Here is a 19,967-nt window from a genome sequence, read left to right on the forward strand (position 1 = left end):
GAAGAGGATTTTCTTGTATTAAGTTTCAGATTTTTAAAAGGATTTTGATAGCAATTCACTTTGTTCTCCAAAAAAGGTCTCAGAAGAAAATTAGAGTAGGTTAACTGTGTAATGGAGATCTCTAAATTACAAATTGCTTCCATGGGTGGTCTTTAGTTAAACACCCTGTTCCACATGAGTACACTCCTCTAATTTGCTACAAGGGACTTAGCAGGCTTTTCATATTTTGTGTTGGGCCCCATGCACCATGTGGTGGTTATGGTTTTACAATTACTTTGTATTGATTTCACAAGCTTCTTTGAGAAGCTGAAAAGTTAATTGTATTGCAGATTACTCGTTCAATCACTTGGCCTGTGCAAATTTTCTGGATGATCTTTTCAAATGTCAGAGATGCCACTTATTAAAGACAATAGAACTTGGCAGCTCATTCAAGAAAAATGTGTTACGTAGGACTGGACGTTAAGATTCTCTGTCTGAACTCTAGTAATCCAATTTAATGTCTGTGTGTCCAGCTCACCAGAAGCTCGATCCTATGATAATTGAGTTTGATAATGACCTTCAGATCAATAAATCAGATGTTGTGGTAGTTTTGTGCCTGGAATGCAAAGAACATTTGCAATGAGTGTTTCCTCTTTCTTGAAGAAGTGGCTGATGGCTGTAGAACTTTTCCCCTTGATCAAAGATGTCTGTCTGTCTGCAGATGATCAACAATGTTATATAACTTAGAAACAATGACATTTTTTATGCAGGTGAGGTTCAAGTACTCTCAGAACCAATAAAGCAAAACGATTCCCTTGTTTAGCAAATCTCAGTGGAAGCAAATACAAACAATCCAAATAGTTCCTGAATGATGATTGCTGTCCTTGGCAAACTGTACATTGGGTACTAGACATGCAGCAGTAAGCTGTAAATTCTTCAGGCATAAAAATCTGACATTCCCACGATTGCTATCCCAAACGAGACACCTAACAAAAAGACAGACATAAAATATGTGACCAGTGTGAGCCACCAGAGAAATTTGACTTTGACACAATGATCCTAGTTTGGGCTGCACATGCCAGGTGGCATAATTTAGATCTTCCAAGAGTACCTTGAAGATCTCCCTACTATTTCCACTCCTGTCTAGAGTCTGTAAAGCAACTAAGATCTGGTCTACACTGGTTAGATTGGTACAGCTTAAAAAAATAAAAAATTCTCACCCCCTAACCAACATAATTATACTAGTACAAGCCCTTAGGTGGATTCAGTTATACTGGTATGAAGGTGCCTTATACTGATATAGTTATTCCCTTCCCATGTGGGAATATTTATACTGGTATAAAGCACCTTCATATCAGTATAACTGCGTCCACACTAGCGGCATTGTACTGCTTTATACCAGCATAGTTAAAGCGGTACAACTTAGTAGAGTATGCAAGGCCTGAGAATAGTTTTGGTTCACTTAATTTTCAGAGAATCTGAAGCAAAATGTAGACTTAAGATCATAATCCTATATTCCCAACAGGTCCTCTACCAGTAAATAGGAAGAGGTTACTTCGGGCCAGTGTGAAACAAGACTGAACATTCCATGCTTTGACAGGGTAAAACTGCTGAAACATTTTAACATGCATTTCTTAAAAAGGTTGTGTTTAAAAAATGCATGTTAACATGTTTTAACTGATATATTTTAAAGCTCAACCTAATAATTTTGGCCTCCCTGTTCAAAGTCGGTGCTGGGTGTTTGGGTAATTATGGTGACATCGTATCTATGTACTATTTTGAATATATAAATAACTAAGCAATCACCAGTCCACATCACAGAACTGGAAAAATGCAGGTAGGAAGTATAGAGAATCAGCTGAATTGTTCATTACCTTAAGTAGGATACAACCTGAAATCAGCTGCCATTTATGTTGAAAATTAATTTTTTTTTATGCCCAGGGTTTTGAAATGTTGGCTATAGGTCAGAAATATGATCGATATGGGTTGACTAAAGAGCTAGATATTTATTATTTTTAGTTATTTTAACCCACTGAGTTTCATGCTTTTGAAGGATATAAATTTTATCCTCACTTCTCAGCAGAAAACCAGGAAATCTTATGACTTTGCTCATTACTAGCAAAGGAATTGGAATATTTTTTTTTCCTGAGTTTCAAAAATATTCTGAACTTCAAGGATTTTGACAATTAAGGGCTGTCTTTAGTCTATTTGCTATAAAGTTTCTTAATAGTAAATCTTGCATTCACAGTCTTACTTTTATTGAGATCCTGAAAAATCCTTTTAAAAACAAACAATATACAAAGTATACATACTGACCACTTAAGCCACCTCCATGGTAAAATGAGGCAACTGTTTACTAGTATACAGCAAGGCCTATTAGGGTAGTAAATGAAAAAGACTTTGTTGAGGGGGAATTTAGTTAGAGACAATATAGTTACTGACCCATTACCAAAATGGAAACAACAGTGTTTATCGTATCTAATGTCAACTAATGATGCAAAATTTTCAAACAAAATGCTAAAAATAAGATAAAGCAAAGCATTGTCAAATGAGTGCTTTTATAACAGAACCTGTGACTACACTGAAATCAATTTTGAACATGTTAACTTTTTTCCAAAAGAAAATATATGCTATTGCAGGGGTCGGCAACCTTTCAGTAGTGGTATGCCGAGTCTTCATTTATTCACTCTAATTTAAGGTTTCGCGTGCCAGTAATACATTTTAATGTTTTTAGAAGGTCTCTTTCTATAAGTCTGTACTACATAACTAAACTATTGTTGTATGTAAAGTAAATAAGGTTTTTAAAATGTTTAAGAAGCTTCATTTAAAATTAAAAAATGCAGAGCCCCCTGGACTGGTGGCCAGGACCTGGGCAGTGTGAGTGCCACTGAAAATCAGCTCGCGTGCCGCCTTCGGCACACGTGCCATAGGTTGCCTACCCCTATGCTATTGTTTTAAGACTACTAGCAGAGGCAATTTATGACTCCTTTCTGTTTGGAATGCTAATCTGTATACTAGCACCACCAGCAGCTGGGATTTTAAAACATACACTTATCTTGCCTTTTTGAGGTCCTTGGGAGTGCAAAGAAAACAGTTTTTTAAAATGAAGGGTCTCTGCGTGTTTAAGTCACCAAATATAAATATTAGTTTTTTGCAGTCTTTTCAGTGCAGTCCACTTGCTGCTACAATCATTCTAGCAAAAGGCACTGTCCGGTTTAGGAGGAATCTTTTTTTTTTCATTTGTGTAGTCATTACCTAGTCCTTAGACTTTTTAGCATGGATTGTTTTTTAACCTTAGGACACAGAGTAGAAGGTTAGTATATAAAACAGTGGCATACTGTGAAAGCTGATAGCTGTCGTATCAAAAAGCTGTCTCCAAGAGTAATATTGATTGTTATGGAGTGCTAGAATGTGGTATCTGAACATACTTTCTAATAATGATGATGTCTTCTGTTAAGAAAAAAGTGACGGGTTAAATGAATCTCTGGATGGGGAATATAGTGGGGGAAAGAGTACTTTTAAACAGAATGTTGAATTGGATTTGTGCCTGCACCCCTACTGTTCCCATTTGAATGTGTAAAATAGGGCTGATACCTGTACTTCAAGTGTGATCTTGTGAGCTGCTGAACACTTTCAAAGGGCCCCTCTGGAAGTGCTCTACATCTCACAGGGTCATGCTCTACAAGAGTAGTGCAAACCCTAATACAGTAATTTAATACAACTGACTTCAGTGGGTTGGCTCCTTTGCTTCAAGTTCTAACACAAATGTTCCTGTTTGCAGGTGGTTGTTTTATTCCAAATGTTACAATTTAGCTGGATTGTAGTCTTACAGTCAAAACTACTTCCTTCCATCTTGGGAACAATGTTCATTGAGTCCTTATTGCTACTTATGTAGCACTCTCATGTTCAAAGCAGTTTACAAATGCTAATTGCATTTTATTGGCTGCAGTTCATATTCTGCTATTGAGTAAATACTCTTAGGCTTATTAGTTAGTTTGCCCTTGTTATGGTTGTTTTGCTAATACATTTGATTTACACTTGTAAATTTACAATCACATTTGATTTTTCTACTTACAAATTCATACATCTTCCTTATTGTATTATTTATTTATTTATGTAGTAAGTGATAGAATTTTTTTTTACATTTATACAGTGGTGGTACTTCAGAGGCCCCTAGGCACTACACAAACATAGAAATTGCAGTCTCTGCTCTAAAGAGCCAGTGAGATTAATACAAATATATTTTACTGGCAACCAAATACACTTCTCTTCAGCTATTTCCAGGGATGTGTTTTGCTCTCCACTCCCCAAAAGATCATGTTGCGCTTCTGCTCCTGTTGCCAAAATTCTAAGAATTCAGAATCAGCAGTTAAACTGATGTCTTCCTATTTAAGATCACAATTACAATAGGGCTGGATTTCCTCTCCCCTTTTTGTTAAAATCATTTTTGTGTGTGTGTCCATAAACCTGAAGAAACACCTATCCCACTGTTTGTGCTATATACTTTTAAAAATAAATAAATAAAGCCATCACAGAGTAATCGTACGTATTGGAGACAGTTGTTGCAGCTCCCCGGTCAGATGTGTTCAGGAACTTAGACATTAGGTAAAGTTGGTTAAATCCTATTTTGTCACAATTATAGTTTCACCATTGCCTATTTTGCTTTTGAGCCTTATCACAATGTAGTTAGTAGAACTTTTCTTTCAAAAATCTTCTGCCATTCCTAAAGACCAGGTTGACTACTGATAACCCTTTAAAGGAACGTGCTATATGAATAATTTTTTTGTGATAAAACTTTTCTTTTTTTAAGGTGATGGTTGTGGACACACTGTTCTTGGCCCAGAAAGTGGAACTCTTACTTCAATAAACTACCCACAGACGTATCCCAACAGCACGGTGTGCGAGTGGGAGATTCGTGTAAAATCCGGACAGAGAGTGCAGCTCAAATTTGGTGATTTTGATATTGAAGATTCAGATGCTTGCCATTTTAATTACTTGCGAGTTTACAATGGAATTGGACCCACCAGGACAGAGATAGGTAGGAGCTTTTATGTGCCTTTGTTTTTTAATGTTTGAATGCTGTTGAGTGGGGTAGAACTTGAAAAATATGCATTCCTTAGTATTTGTTTGCTTTCAGAAATACTTCTTAGTAAACTGTATTGACCATGAACTAATGTGTATTTAATAGTATACACACACACTAAACTCTTCCCAAAATGCCAGAGAATTGTTATAATTACATTGAGTTCTAAGCAGGCTGGGACCTTTGTCTATCTGTGTGTATGTGTGCAGTGCCTAGTACAGTGAAGACCATCATGTAATAAATGATGAAATGGAATGAGATGTGTAGTGTATACAAGAGTCTCAAATAGGGGGAAGGAGTGAATTAGTGTAATAGAGCTATGGTATATTTTCTCCTATTCCCAGAGCAAGAAAATCATGCAAAATTTTTCTTACTGTGATGGCATCTGCTCTTCACAATATCAGAAGAAAATTGACTAGAATGCAGTCAATTTGCTAATGATAGCACTGTCCTAAAAGCACTGTTATGGAAGAGTTAACTTGTCGCTGTGCTATATGGTTTTCTGTTAGAAGGAAAGGGAGGGTAGAAGTAAAAATATAACGGTATAAAATTTAAGAGTAATAACCCAAAGAAAAGGAGTCTCCAGATTTTCTATGCAGATGCATTTTGGCTGTTTTACACTTTCTTCTACAGATATTTCTTTCGGCAATGGTGTGTTTTTGTATAATCCAAGCATATTGAAGTGGCTGAACCAAATCTTGCTGTAAAGGCACTCGTGGAATGCTGGCTTTTTTCAAGCTGACTTGTCTTACTGTTGCTACCTAGATGACTGTGTGAAAATAAGTATGTGCTTTGAGCCCTTGAACCAGACTCACTCTAAAATAACAAAGCACTGAGGTCCTTAAATGGCAAGAAACATCCAGTCCTGATCAGTCTGTTACTCACTTTTACAAGTGAGTTAACTGACTTAAGTAAATGTTCTACTTCATTTGTTTCTTTTCTTTCGTCTTTCAGCTGTATCCAGCTGGTGTGAGTATAATACGTTGAGCAGTATGTACTAGCAGATTAATTCATGGAACTAATAAGGATACAGAAAATTGCAGCCATGGCTAACACAATTTATTGAATTTACATATTTGAAACAACAGATAGTGGAGATATTAGACAACTGACTCCCATTTTGACCTTGTCTCTTGATGTTGTCTCTAGGCAATTATCTCAGGCAAAAAACTCTAGATTATTTTTTAAGGTGGAAGGAATCTCAGTTCTGCCAAAAAACTCATAGGAGAGTGTTCAAGATTTTTCCTCTTCCCCACTAGCCTCTAAAAAACAGCCAGGAAATTCCAAGTTAAATTTCAGCTTTGCAAGCTTTGGATTTTGGGTTTTATTTATTGCACAATTAAGATCAGTCAAAGGAGCTTAACTCTGAAGTGTCATCTGAGAACAACCCTAAACTCTGAGGCAGTCTTGTGCATCCATCTGTGTATGCTGAATACCCTTACCTCTTAATAACTTTTTTGGGGTCATGAAAGAGATGAAGATGGATAAAGTTGTCGTAAGGAACTATGGAATCAGAGTTATGGTTGTTTGTGACCCTGAATGTATTTTGTATACTTTCAGATTTTTTTTGTTTTGGTTTGGGATTTTGGGGGGGTTTGGTAAATTGAATCATTCATTTAGAATTTCCAGGCTTTCAATGTTTGTGGGTTTTTGGAAAACTACAAAATTCTCAAGTGTTTGTCTGAAGTGTTAGTTTTTCAAACTTAACTTTCAGTTAAATATTTGCCAGGGAATTTTCTTATATTAAAAAAAAAAATAGCATTATTGAGTGAAAGGAGTCCCCCCCCCTGCTCAATTTGGAAGCTCAAGAGGGACTTGGTGAACCTTACAAGCCTTTCATTCTTCCTAAACAACCTCTCATCTTCATGTGGCTTGGTATCTCCTATTGCCATTTAGCCTCCTATGCCTTTCCTTTTTTCACCCCTTCAAGTCTGGGTTGCTCCCAGCAATCTACATCTGGGCCATTCACACTTTGCATGTATTATGCATATTTAAAAAGATGCACACATTTTTGAAATATGGATATGTATATAATATATGGTTTTAAGTGTGCTTTATGTCTAATGCAATAGTTTTTGCATTCTCATAACACTCTTAATATCTGTATAAGTATATGTATACAAATGCTAGAAGTCTAAATACTAAGATGGGTGAACTCGAGTGCCTGGTGTTAAATCGGGATATTGATAAAATAGGCATAACAAGAAACTTGGTGGAATGATGATAATCAATTGGACACGATAATACCAGGATACAAAATATATAAGAAGACCGAGTAAGTTGCGCTGGTAGCATTGTGCACAGTATATGAAAGAAAACATAAAGTCAAATATAGTAAAACATTTTAAATGACTCAAACTGTACCATAGAATCTCTATGGACAGAAACTCCATGTGTGGATAAGAAGACTGTAGCAGTAAGAATATACTCCTGACCAGAATGGTGCCTGTGATTGTAAAATGCTCAGGGATATTAGAGGGGCTACAAAAACAGAAAACCCAGTAATAATGGGGGGATTTCAACTATCCCCATATTGACTGGATACATATCACCTCAGTATGGGATGTAGAAATAAAATTTTTAGCCACTATTAATGACTGCTTCTTGGAGCAGCTAATCCTGGAGCTCACAAGGGGAGAGGCAATTCTTAAGTTTCTATATGGTCAGAAACGTGACAAGCCAAAATGTAACAGGAAAGCCTTAGAAAAGTGAATCAGAGGGAAACTTTAAAAACTGTGTATCTCAGAAAACTCTTCCTTTATCTTGCTCCAAAATATTCTACCCTATAATGAGATATGGAATGTGAAACTTCAGGTGTGTTGATTTATTTTTGGTGGATGTAGGGGTGGGTGGGAAAGTTTGAAAATCATGCTTATCATGGGAAGTTAGCTTTGTTAGCACTACTTCATAATAGTGTTCAATCCAGTATATGAGTGCTGTATACCACTAAATGAAAATAAATGTTCTACAAATACATCTACCTGCAAATTAGGCCTATGTAAGTTCCATGTGCATTCTTATTTTGTAATTATTAAAAGGTACACAATACTGTTTATTGTGATCAGCTGTTAGTTAATGGAAAGATCCACAGTATAAGTTTAGTGTCATTGTGCAGAGATTAACAAGGTAAAATTACAGCTGGTCAGCGAATACTGGGGGCTTGCATTACGTGAAAGAAAGGTATTTTTACAAAAGTCTTTTAAAAAGTCTACAAACTCAAACCACAGTGGAAATTCCAGTCAGAAATTTCATTTCTCTACTAGAATTTGTGGATCTGATTATTTTGTAGAACATCTCCTCCTTGCATCCAAAGAGCTCCACAAAAGTTGTGGCATACCTTAAATATCCGATGGAGAGAATCGTCCCTGAGGGAGTAATCCTAAGATAAAAAATATGGCTTATTACAGAAATAATGAAGGTAGACATTGATTTTAGAAATACATTTTGCTGCTAAAAGAAACGTTCTTTTTTGTTATTATTTTAAAGCAGATTTTAACTGCTGTTGCTTATAACAAAACAAAAAAAAACCCACCTCAAATATATCTTTTGACTAATATTGGCTAACTTCATCCCAGATTTCTACTTCTGGGGAAATTCTGTGCCATTGCACATGCACAGAATTCATGTCTACCAGCAGAATTTTTTGCTTCCCTGCAGAAAATGACCAGGAAGCAAAGGGAGGCCACAAGAGGGGTCATATGCCGGGGTAGTTTCTGGCACCTGGGGCAGCCGTTGGAGAGGTAAAACTCGGGGAGGGGGTACAGGACTGGGGATGCCCATGGGTGTAGTTGGGGGGGGGGCATAGCCCATCCAAATGTGGTGCATGGGTAGGGCACGCAGGGTCATGTGCCACTGCCTCTCCCCCATTTATGTGAGCGTAGAGGTGTCTGGGAAAAGGAGGGTTTTGCGACAGCTATCTGACTCTGCAGCTGGACACCACTTCCTTGGTCCTAGTGCCGGTTGTACTCCCCTTCTGTGTGCTGGGAGCCATCCTGTTTTCTGTATAATGGTGAGTGCCTGTAGTTGGGCAGGGCAGGGAGAGCGGGATGGGTAGAGGAAATAGGGGAATGGGAGTGGGGTGGTAGAGTGGGGGGAAGGAAGAGGGATGGTATAGTGTAGGGGGATGTGGGAGTGAGGGGAGAGATGAGGCAGAGGGGGATGGGGAAGAGAGGGGGATAGCGATGGGAGCCTAGTATGTGGCATCCTCTTGGCAGCAGCTGGGGCTCCCCCATTAAGCAAGCCCATCGAACTCCCACCCAATGAACCCCACCACCCCGATGAGTCTCTCACCCCACTGAGCCCCAGCTAGCTGCATCCAGACCTCACCCCACCAAGCCCCACTGCCCAGCATCCAGACCCCCCTACTAAGCCCCCCACACCCAGACCACCTTGACGAGCCCCAGCCACTTTCACCTGGACCCCTCCGAAGAGTCCCATTGTCCCTGCATCTGAAACCCTCAACGAGTCCCTGTGCATCCAGATCCCTCACTGAGCTGCCTGCACCCAGATTGTCCCACACAGAAATCTTTCACCCCACACCTGGATCCCTGCCTCCCACTAAGCCCCTCCACACTTGGATCCTGTTGGGCTGAGCCTGTATAACCATATCTTGTGCGCCTGGTGCAGAGGGGCAGGGCCCTGGGGTGTTTTTGGGACAGGCCCAGCCCTTGAGCTGTGTCAGGATCAGGTGCAGCCTCACCGCCAAGTCCCTGTCCAGGAGTGTGAGGAAGGCTGTAGGGTGATCTCCCACTTCCGTGCAGCCAGTGGCCTGTGCTCCCCACAGCCATGCTGGAGCTTCCACATTTATTTATTGATAAATAACATTTGAAGAGTTTTGCAGCATTTTAAAATATTATGTGCAGATTTTTTTTTTCCTCAGAACTTTTAGGCACACAATTCCCTTAGGAGTAGATTTTGGAGATGTAATGTAAAGTGTATATTAAGCCAAAATACAGAGGGGGCATTATCTGGGGATTAATAGTCCATTAGGAAGAGCTGATAGCCTGAGATGCTCACTGTGGGACATCAGCTCACTCCAACTATTAATTGGTACCCAGATATGGATTAGGTGGCTGTTGCTATTAAATATAAAAACTTGCTTAAAAGAAACTTTCTTCTGGACTTCTTCTAACTTCAGGGCTCTATGTATTTAACACAACTGGCATGATGTAATGTGAGTGGCATGTTGTGTCCTTGGTGTCTGCTTTATGTCCTTTAAATAAAAAATGTTGGAAGATAATATCTGAATGCTTCGGATACCGTTCGAGATGATTTTAGTGAACGTTAAATGCATTAAAAACTGGATAACATGTCATCTCAAAATGTAATATTTCATGGATTCATCCTCAAGGAGTGGGGGAAGAGTTTCTAGTGGAGCCCTAAAGAGATTAGTTCTCAGCCCAGTTCTGTTTAATATTAGTATAAATCACTTGGAAAAACATATATAAAATCATTTCTGATAAAGTTTGCAGATGGAATCATGCAAGCACATGTATTTTTCACCCTATCTAGTAGGCTTAGCCCTTGAGCTAGTAAGTACTGGGGAAATTTTTCAAGCCCCTTTTCTAGCTTCATGGCTGGTCTTGCAGTATACATAGGCTTGGCAAAATTCAGTTTTTATTTTATTTTTTATAATTTTGCTAGATAATATCTATTTTAAAGCATTTTTTATTTTTATCTATTTAAATTTTCACTTATGGGAAATTATAGAGGAAGGAGGGTGTCAGACAATAATTATTTAATGACCATAGATGTTTAGATTCAAAAAGTTAAAAGCTGTATAACTGTCAACATCACATGTCAAAATATACAAAGTAAATATCCTTAAACCAAATTCTAATAAGTGCTTATGCAGCATTTGTCTTGCTTTGCCTATCTGTACATTTTGATTATTGATGGAAATATTTTTTTCATCGCTTTGTGTATGTTTGGTAATTTGACTTTTACTGACATTTTACTAATAAAAATCTAATCCTTCCAAGCCTAGGGTATACAGTGTTCACCAGGAGTCTGTGTCTGTGGTAAACGTCGGACTTCGCTGCCAATAAATGCTTTCCCAGGGCTAAAACCAGACAATATTTAAACCTGTTGTGTGCTCTCCAGGTCTTAATAGTATAGGAACCTGTTGTTTTAGTCTTGCTGATACTGGGACTTAATTCTCATGCAATCTGTCATGTTGTTGTTGTTGTTGTTGTTTCCTATTTAAGAATGGTAAAAGGTTTAGAAAACGTGACCTGAGGAAAGGTTAAAAAACCTGGATATGTTTAGTCGTGAGAAGAGAAGACTGAGGGGGATATGATAGTTCTTCAAATGTCTGAAGGGCTGTTATAAAGAAGATGGTGATCGGTTGTTCTCTATGTCCACTGAAGGTAGACAAGAAGTAGCAAAGAAGATATAGGTTAGATATTAGAAAAAACTTTCTAGCTACAAAGATAGTTAAGTTCTGGAATACATTACCAAGGGAAGTTGTGGAATACTCATCATTGAAGGTTTTTAAGAACAGGTGGGACAAACACCTGTCAGAGATGGGCTAGGTTTACTTGGTCCTGCCTCAGTGCAGGGGGCTGGATGATCTCTTGAGGTCCCTTCACTCCTACATTTCTAGGGTTCTCTAATAGTCCTATTTAACTGTTATGCTGTTTAAGCTCATGTTCATAGGCATCCCTGATTGAATCAACAAATGAAATGCATATGATGTCTGTACTCTCCGTCCATCTCAAATACTGAGCATGTTCTTCACTTACAATCAGTTCACTTTAGCCTCAATGTATTTAGAAAACTTAATGTGAGCTTACACTGAACATAAACAGATTTTTTTAATGAGGTTTTTTTTTCTTCCTAGGTAAATACTGTGGTCTGGGCTTTCAGATGGACAGTTTAATTGAGTCAAAAAGTAATGAAGTCACAGTACAGTTCATGAGCGGGACACACCTTTCTGGGCGTGGATTTCTTGCCTCATATTCAACCACTGACAAATCAGGTATTTGTCAGATTCAATTAGTTATTCTGTGTAGTGATTAAAATTAAAGCTGTATAATGAGTACAAACTTATTTTTCTGTGTTCTCAATGTGAACAGTGGATATCTAAAAATGCACACTCTTTTAGATGTTGTCTTAACACTTCTCAACTGTCCTACCCCCTGGATACACTAAGTTACTGTTCAGAGTGGGTTAAGCAATGAAACAGATGAAACAGTTGCTTTAGATAAAAGATTAAATACATTTGTTTGGAGTATAACAACCAAGATGCTGGATGAAGGGTCCTGAAAATTTTTTAGTGTAGATCACCTCTTTATAGAGTGGCAGTACCATGGAATTCTGATCCCATTCCCAGTCTCCTATAATCCCTATGGTAACTGTTGCATTTTTCTACCTTTCTGTTTTCACACACAACTATCAGTTCCAATCTTTCTGTCTGATCTGCTCTTTGTTACCTTGCCCCTGCATCGTATCCTGTTTCCTTGCTCCCTCCAAGGAATCTTATGACTAGGGCCCAGCTGGTGGCTTCTTGTCAGTTTTTGTGCAAACAGCATCTTTGTTCCTCTTTCATGCTCTTATGGTGCCGTGGCCTGCAATGGAGGCAGCTATACGTGTTCTTCCTCTTTCTTTACATTTGCTTCTTCTGGTGTTCAGCCTAGACACCAATAGAAGTGGATGTAGAGCTACACATGATCCTCCAGTTCTCTGTGAACCATTAGCAAGTGTTCTGCAGGCCACAGTTTGAGAACCTGCTTGTTAAAGTTAATACTACAAAAAGGTGGATGAGGTCGTCTTTTCTTTCTGAAATTTTATTATGTGTTTTCTAATTTGACTTGCATAAATTTATGTGTATTTAAACTTGACAGTTCAGATTGACATAGTGGATAAACATGTCAAATTTTAGTTGTCACTCTGATAATGTGGGAAAGGCCCTTCTGTGTTCTGTACTTTATCCTGCTCCACTTGTGCAAGACTGTCATATGTTAAAACCCAGAACCCAGTACTAATTTCATCCTCTCTATTCAGTTTCCTCTTGTAAGCAGAGTATAAGAATTTCTGACTTTTAAAAACACACTACGGTGCACTTACAAGCATTCTGTGAAGCATTACCAGGAATAATTAAAATTAAACTATGCAAAATAAATGAACAAGATCAATTTTGTAATGTTTACATGCTAAATTCACAGTGGATTTCCAAGTCATTAGTACAAATTATCAAGGTTCTACTGTACCATAAAAGATTCACAAATTAGTATGTTATTTAACAAATACATTGTTTTTCATTCAAAGACTTTTTTGATTGAACCACACACAACTGGTGAGTCTGAGAGATTCAATTTGATGGGCTTCGTGTACTTTAAAAAAAATTGGTTAAAATTGGTTGTCTCTATCTTTTTCTTGACTTAATATTTTTTTCTTTCCAGACCTAATAACCTGTTTAGACAATGCAAGTCACTTTTCTGAACCAGAATTCAAGTAAGACTGCTCTGCTTGTTTTTTCCCCCCAGCACTACGGTTACTTTACTGTGGTTTTATTCATGCTGTTACACACATCGTCTTCCACTTTGTTTCAAACAGAGTCCTTTGGATGGTGAAATTTAAATGATTAAATGACAAAATTGTTAGTTCTGACCTTATAGTTTCCAAAAATGAAGATAATCATTTTAGTATGCAGTAGAACCTCTCTAATTTGCACTAAATGAACACACAGAAAAACCAGCAGTGTCCTCACTTTCCAGCTAATGAGGGCTCATGTTACTAAGAATTCATTGCTTTTACAAAATAAATTACAAAATGTGCACTAGATAAAGAGAAGTTTTACCTTTAATACTCATGTCACTGTTTACAGTCCCAATGACCACTATAATCACTTCCCCCCCACACACACTGTTCTCTTAGTCCCTGGAGGAACTGTGGTAACGCTCCCTCCTGGAGTAGAATACAGTCCCTAAAGATACTGTGTGTGGTTGCTATATCTGTCACAACTTAAATCTAACATACATTTTTCAGATGATAAAAGCATATTTTGTGATGCATAAGCCCTGGCTTTTCTATTATTTATTCACTTACTAATTTATAAAATTAATTTGCCATTGGTCTCACAATTAGTGTGAATTAATGAGGTTCTACTGGGATGTAATAGGCAGTTGTGTTCTTTCAGGTAAATGGTAGACAAGGCTGGACATCAGGAGACTTATTTTTCCCAAATAAAGTGCATCATTTAAAGCTACAAAGTATTGTAAAGCCAATAAATGAATTTGGGTTACATTTTGGGGGGCCTATAAACTCATGGCGCCACCACTCTTTCAAGATTTGACCTTTGCAATCCAAATCAACAGTTTGCCCCATTCAGCAAAGCGCTTAAACACTTGACCAAGTCCTATTGACTTTACTGGGACTTGATCACATGCTTAAGTACTTTGCTGAATAATGTATTCCAACTTTCTTCCTCAAGTATTTGCTTTTTCTTATTTTGTGATAGAAACCGGCACTAGAAGGTGAAACATGTGCTTTCATCAGCAATACAACTATCGTGCCTCCTGCTTTCTGTGCTCTAAAAGCATTAGCTGAAGTCAACCAGTTTCTTTTGATTAAAGCACTATATGAAGATATTCTGTAATATACACTTTTCAGAGATACCATTTTAAAGTATAATGTGTGTGTAATATATATATATATATATATATGTGTGTGTGTGTATAAATATATGTAAATATATATATATATAACGTATATATAATATAAAATATTAAGTGTGTGTGTGTGTATATATATATATACAGTTTAAAAGTTTATAAAATAAAATGAACACTAATGCTAGAATTCTGGATTCTGATTTGAAAACTTCAGAATTTACAGATGTTATGTAGTGTTGATACCAGACATAGGGATATGTACTTATTAAAAATGTAGTTAAAGCACATACTTTCACGACATTCCTGTCAAATGCCTGGTTTTTACTGTTCTAGATCTTTTCCTGAATATATATTTCTGATTTATATGCAGTGTTGTCGTAGCCATGTTAGTCCCAGGATATTAGAGAGAGAGAAGGTGGGTGAGGTAATATCTTTTATTGGACCAACTTCAGTTGGTGAGAGAGACAAGCTTTCAAGCTTATACAGAGCTTCAGTTCATGTCTGGGAAACATACTGAGTGTCACAGCTTAAATACAAGGTAGAACAGATTGCTTAGCCTAGGTAGTTAACATTTTTCAAGGGGCCATTTTTAACGGGCCATTTCACCTTGAAAGGCCCCTTGAAAGATGTTCTCTACTTGTACTAAACAATCTGTTCCACCTTGTATTTAGCTGTGATGCTTTGAGTACATTTCCCAGAGCTGAAGAGCTTTGTGTAAGCTCAAATCCTTGTCTCTCTCTCACCAAACAGAAGTTGGTCCAATAAACAATATTACCTCATTCACCTTGTGTCTCTATTTCTGACTTGACGGCTGTCTCAAATTATGACACATTGATAGGTGGTAGTTTTAGACCACATTACAGTCCTAACCAAATGGTAAATTGTCTGTTCATGGTTTGAGATGCAAAATTTTAAATTACAATGTGCTGCTTGCTCTTTTTAAAGTGAAGAGCAATGGCATGCATATATTGACTTCATATCTCCTTTTCTTCCAGTAAGTATTGTCCAGCTGGATGTGTGATTCCTTTTGCTGATATTTCTGGCACTATTCCTCATGGATACAGCGATGTAAGTAAATTTAGACAGTACAGTATATTCACTTTAAGTTTGATTAAATTCTGCACTTTCTGATAAAAATCTGCTACATATGTTTGTTTTCTGTCAGCTCTATTTCCTTGGCTCTGGGAGTAGATACTTCCTAATGTGACATGCTACTGATTTTGCTCAGCTGCTTAATGGCTGGAGCTCCGGATGTTGCTGTCTCCAAGAAGTGGTTAAGCACTTCATGCTCTTACATTTTGATATCTGCTGAGAAATGTGGATCACTAGAATAATCTTCATTACTTCCCATTTTATTTCTGTTGGCTGGCTGTCTCAAGCCTGTAATATTCAGGTTCCTAGAGAAGAATCTGACTTCTTAATGGCGTCCTCTGATTTCATGACCCTGTAATGGATCTCAATAAACAGCAGTCATATTTTAGCTCTTCCTCACAGAATGGAGATTGATCATGTGCACTACATTGTACTCTGGCAACAAAAATAGCTGATTATCTAGTGTTTCCTCTTATAATGTGTATAAAAGCATCTAAGTTGTGTGTGTTTAAGTGCTAAAACGTGTATTCTGTGCTGTCTGTTGTCAGAGATGTGATAATGTGATGAGTGGTGCTCTATCAACAAATAAGTATGTAGCCCTCAGAATTGTATAGTGAGCAACTATACCCTTCCTGCAGTTTCTGTTAAGAGAAACAGGTTACAGTAACCAGTTTTTTCACCCCTGGCTTTTAGAATATGTAAATATGTATATTCTCCTTACCTAGTCTAACCTAAAAGATTCTAAGGAAAATAATCTTAAACTGAAAATCACTTGCATCACCTCAGTATGTAAGTTCCAGCTGAAGATCTTATTCGAGCATAATGTTGTATTACATACACTTCCATTACACTTCTCTTTTAGAAAACAGAAAAATGCAAAGCTGTACATTTCATGTTGTATACATTCAAAAATGAATGGTGCCTGTGGGTAGTGGGGAGACAATTAAATAATAGGCTTTATGGCATAAAAATTCTGAAACAGTTTGGGGAAAAAAAGAATGTGAACATTATTTTCTATTTTCTTCAAAGTCCTCGTCACTTTGCATGGCTGGTGTGCATGCAGGAGTGGTGTCAAATATTCTGGGTGGCCAAATCAATGTTGTAATCAGCAAAGGCATTCCATATTATGAAAGCTCTTTGGCTAACAATGTCACCTCAAAAGAGTAAGTATATTTGCTCTGTTGTTTTCATATATTTAATATTTACCTCTTGGTAATAGGAGATGTAAACCAATCTGTGATTATCAGTTGTATCAAGGGAAACCTTTAAACTAGTGGAGTTACCCATCCATAGGAATGGTGGATTCTGTTCTAAGTAGGTTCTTATGCTGTACTAGTTTTTGTGGTATATGATTTCCTGTCCAAATTATTGTAACATCTAGGCCATAAGTGAAAATTAAGACTTCATTGCAAAACTAGGGACTCTACCTTCAAAAATATATGGAACGACCATAAACTCCTAAGTTTTTCTTTCAAATAATAATTTGATTGAATATATTCTAGTCTTCACTGCTACTTTGTAGTTTGTTGTCATTCATGTATATAATAAAACAATATTTTTGTAATTCTTAGTTCAGTTTTCTTACAGTGGGGTAATTTTTTTTTCCTTTTCCATTTAAAAAAAATAAATAGCCAGGGAAGGTTTTTTTAATTTTTTTATACCTATTTCAGTGTAAAACTTCAGTTTGAATCTCAACAGCTGATACTATAGCATGTCCTATGGCTGATTGATACACTGAGGAAAGAGCAGGTAGCTGCTCTTTGTTTACTTGAAACCTGTTTTTCAAGGCTGATGGCTCAGACCAACCTGAAATCCATTGTGGTGTGTGTTTGGACTAGTAGATCATTGTCTGTTTTGAGACCCCCGTCTACATTTGGGAAATTTTCTGTAAATTTTCTGCCATTGCTAACACACTGTTCAGCAGTGAAATAGATTTTTTTTTTTTTTTTTTATGGATTCATAGTCATGTTTTCTTCTGAAACACCAACATACTGTGTTACGGAGTCTGCAGGACTTTGAGTATTAAAGGATTATCTATTGTCAGAAGATCAAAAACTGAACTGGGCTGCTGGTATTTGTCTAAATTTGAAGCATCAGTGCTCTTTGAAATATCAGAACTCCTAGAACAGAGCTTAGTTCAGTTTGATCTGTTGATGTTTCAAGTGTAGTCGTGCCTGGACATTTGGTACTTAGAAGAAGGATATTGCACAATGCAAATTGAGAGTAACGTGGTGGTCCTCTTGATTTAGAGCCTTCTGGTCTTACAAAACCCCAGTAAATGAGAGAGGGTTTGGGTGGAGGGAGCTGACCATTGTTTTCTTGTTCAGCTTCATCATTTAGATAGTCAAATATTGTTAATTTGCTCTTCTTCTAGATATATCATTAGCTGCACTTGTATACTTTTTATTTTACATTTGAAATCTTTTAAACTAGGTGGTATCTTCTAGGCCAGGTTTCAGCCTGAAGCAAAGATGTTTCAGCACTGTCAGTATGAACCATTATCCATAGTGGTGGTAACAGGTGCTACTTCAATAAGAAAAAATATTTGGACATGAATAGGTTCCTGGTGGGATGCAGTAGTAGGGGAAAAATAAAATTGAGAACAATTTGCCTTAAATGTTCCAGTGACAGCCACAAAAATAGATTTCTTTTTGTTTTTTTGCAGAGGACTATTATCTGTAAGTCTCTTCACGTTTAAGACTAGTGGTAAGCATATCACTCTATGAACTGCATACTGATTTTTGATATAAACTTAGTGGGACACGTTTTTTAAAAAAATAGGCCTGGTGTGCTTGCAACTGACATTTATTTTTATTGTGTTAATAAAATAGTACCTTTTAGATCTTTATGTGTTTTCACTGGATTATTGTGAGGACTGGTCAGAGTTTGAGGACTTGGAGTATACAAATAAATGCTGAGTATGGTTGGTATCGATACTTTGTCTAATTTAATGAGACCCTTTAATTTAATTCAGTTGCTCTGAGTCATATTTCTACTTACTCATTCCTAAATTAAACCTCTCCATTACTAGGTTTGAGACATGTAAAATGTGTTCCCTCTAGCCTCCGAAGTTATTGTTTAGCCACGATAATTATTTGGCTCTTTAAATCTTTCCACATATGCCAATATTCAAGAAGGTTTTTTTGTCCTGCTACAGAAAGAGACAATCTTTTACCTTTTTGTTGCTTTCTTACTATAGTTTAAAATATAAGAATAAAACTATTGTAAGTGTATTCTGAAAAGTGGAAAGGTCAGTATTTGCTCAGTTATTCTATATTTGTAGCTGTTTTTTACATTCTATTTCTCTGTTCTGTTTTGCTTCATCCTTAAAGCTAATTTGTTGCCTCTTGCTGAGTGTTAACTGAGTTTTAAAAAATATAATTCACAAGCCCCTTAATTTATATTCTTCTATGTTCTTATCTTTCTGGTATTTTGATGCTCAGAACTGAATGTAACATGCCAATCCAGATTCTTTCTTGCCAGAGCCTTAACAAGAAACTGTCACATCCTTGCTATGCCAATATGAATGCCTCTGCACATAAAGCCACAAATTTCATTGATCCTTTTTGTTGGTGCATTGCATTGAAAACTCTCATTCTATTGCTGTCCAATATAATCAGTCTTGTACCTTTCAGAGCATTACTGCTTTCCATGTTTTACCCTTCCTTCCAATATCTCTTCCAGATTATTTTCTCCAAGATACATTAGCTGATGTTTTCCAAACTGAATATAACTTTCCTGTAGGTCACTTTTTTATTATTTCTTTGTCCTTATTGATATTTGTAACACCTCCAACTTTAGTTTCCTCTGTAAATTTCATTGATGTACTATTTACCCCCTGATCTAACTCCATTAACTGAGTGATTAATGTCAGACTAATGTTGCTCAGCAGCCAAGTAGACCAGTGGTTCTCAAACTTTTTTTTTTTCGTGGACCACTTGAAAATTGCTGAGGGTCTCGGCGGACCATGTAATGATCTTTCCAAATGTTGTTTGTACCGCAACGTGCTTTGGATAAAAGCGTTATATTAAAAAAAACAAAACAAACAAAAAAACAACTTTTTTTTGTTCTACAAATAAAAGCACAAAACTCATATTTTAATATCAGTAGTCTTATCTTTCTAATGTGATGGATGTGCCCTCTCTCCCCTGCCATAGCAGCCCTTAAGCTGGGTCCAGGAAGGAGGGGGGTCTCTCCCT

At 37.1% G+C, this 19,967-nt stretch overlaps 1 protein-coding gene across 2 annotated transcripts in view; it reads left to right on the forward strand.

Annotated features, from left to right (window-relative positions):
• Nucleotides 1–19,967, forward strand: part of DCBLD2 (discoidin, CUB and LCCL domain containing 2) — a 64,343-nt gene that overhangs the window by 17,361 nt on the left and 27,015 nt on the right. For both annotated transcript variants that reach the window (XM_034789893.1, XM_034789902.1), the window contains exons 2-7: nucleotides 4,790–5,017; nucleotides 11,904–12,041; nucleotides 13,465–13,516; nucleotides 15,672–15,744; nucleotides 16,798–16,931; nucleotides 18,434–18,474. In XM_034789893.1, the coding sequence (XP_034645784.1) occupies nucleotides 4,790–5,017; nucleotides 11,904–12,041; nucleotides 13,465–13,516; nucleotides 15,672–15,744; nucleotides 16,798–16,931; nucleotides 18,434–18,474 (666 nt within the window). The remainder of the gene's footprint in view (nucleotides 1–4,789; nucleotides 5,018–11,903; nucleotides 12,042–13,464; nucleotides 13,517–15,671; nucleotides 15,745–16,797; nucleotides 16,932–18,433; nucleotides 18,475–19,967) is intronic.

This window comes from Trachemys scripta, chromosome 1 (genome assembly GCF_013100865.1).
Source record: "Trachemys scripta elegans isolate TJP31775 chromosome 1, CAS_Tse_1.0, whole genome shotgun sequence".
In the NCBI taxonomy this organism is placed as follows: Eukaryota; Metazoa; Chordata; order Testudines; family Emydidae; genus Trachemys; species Trachemys scripta.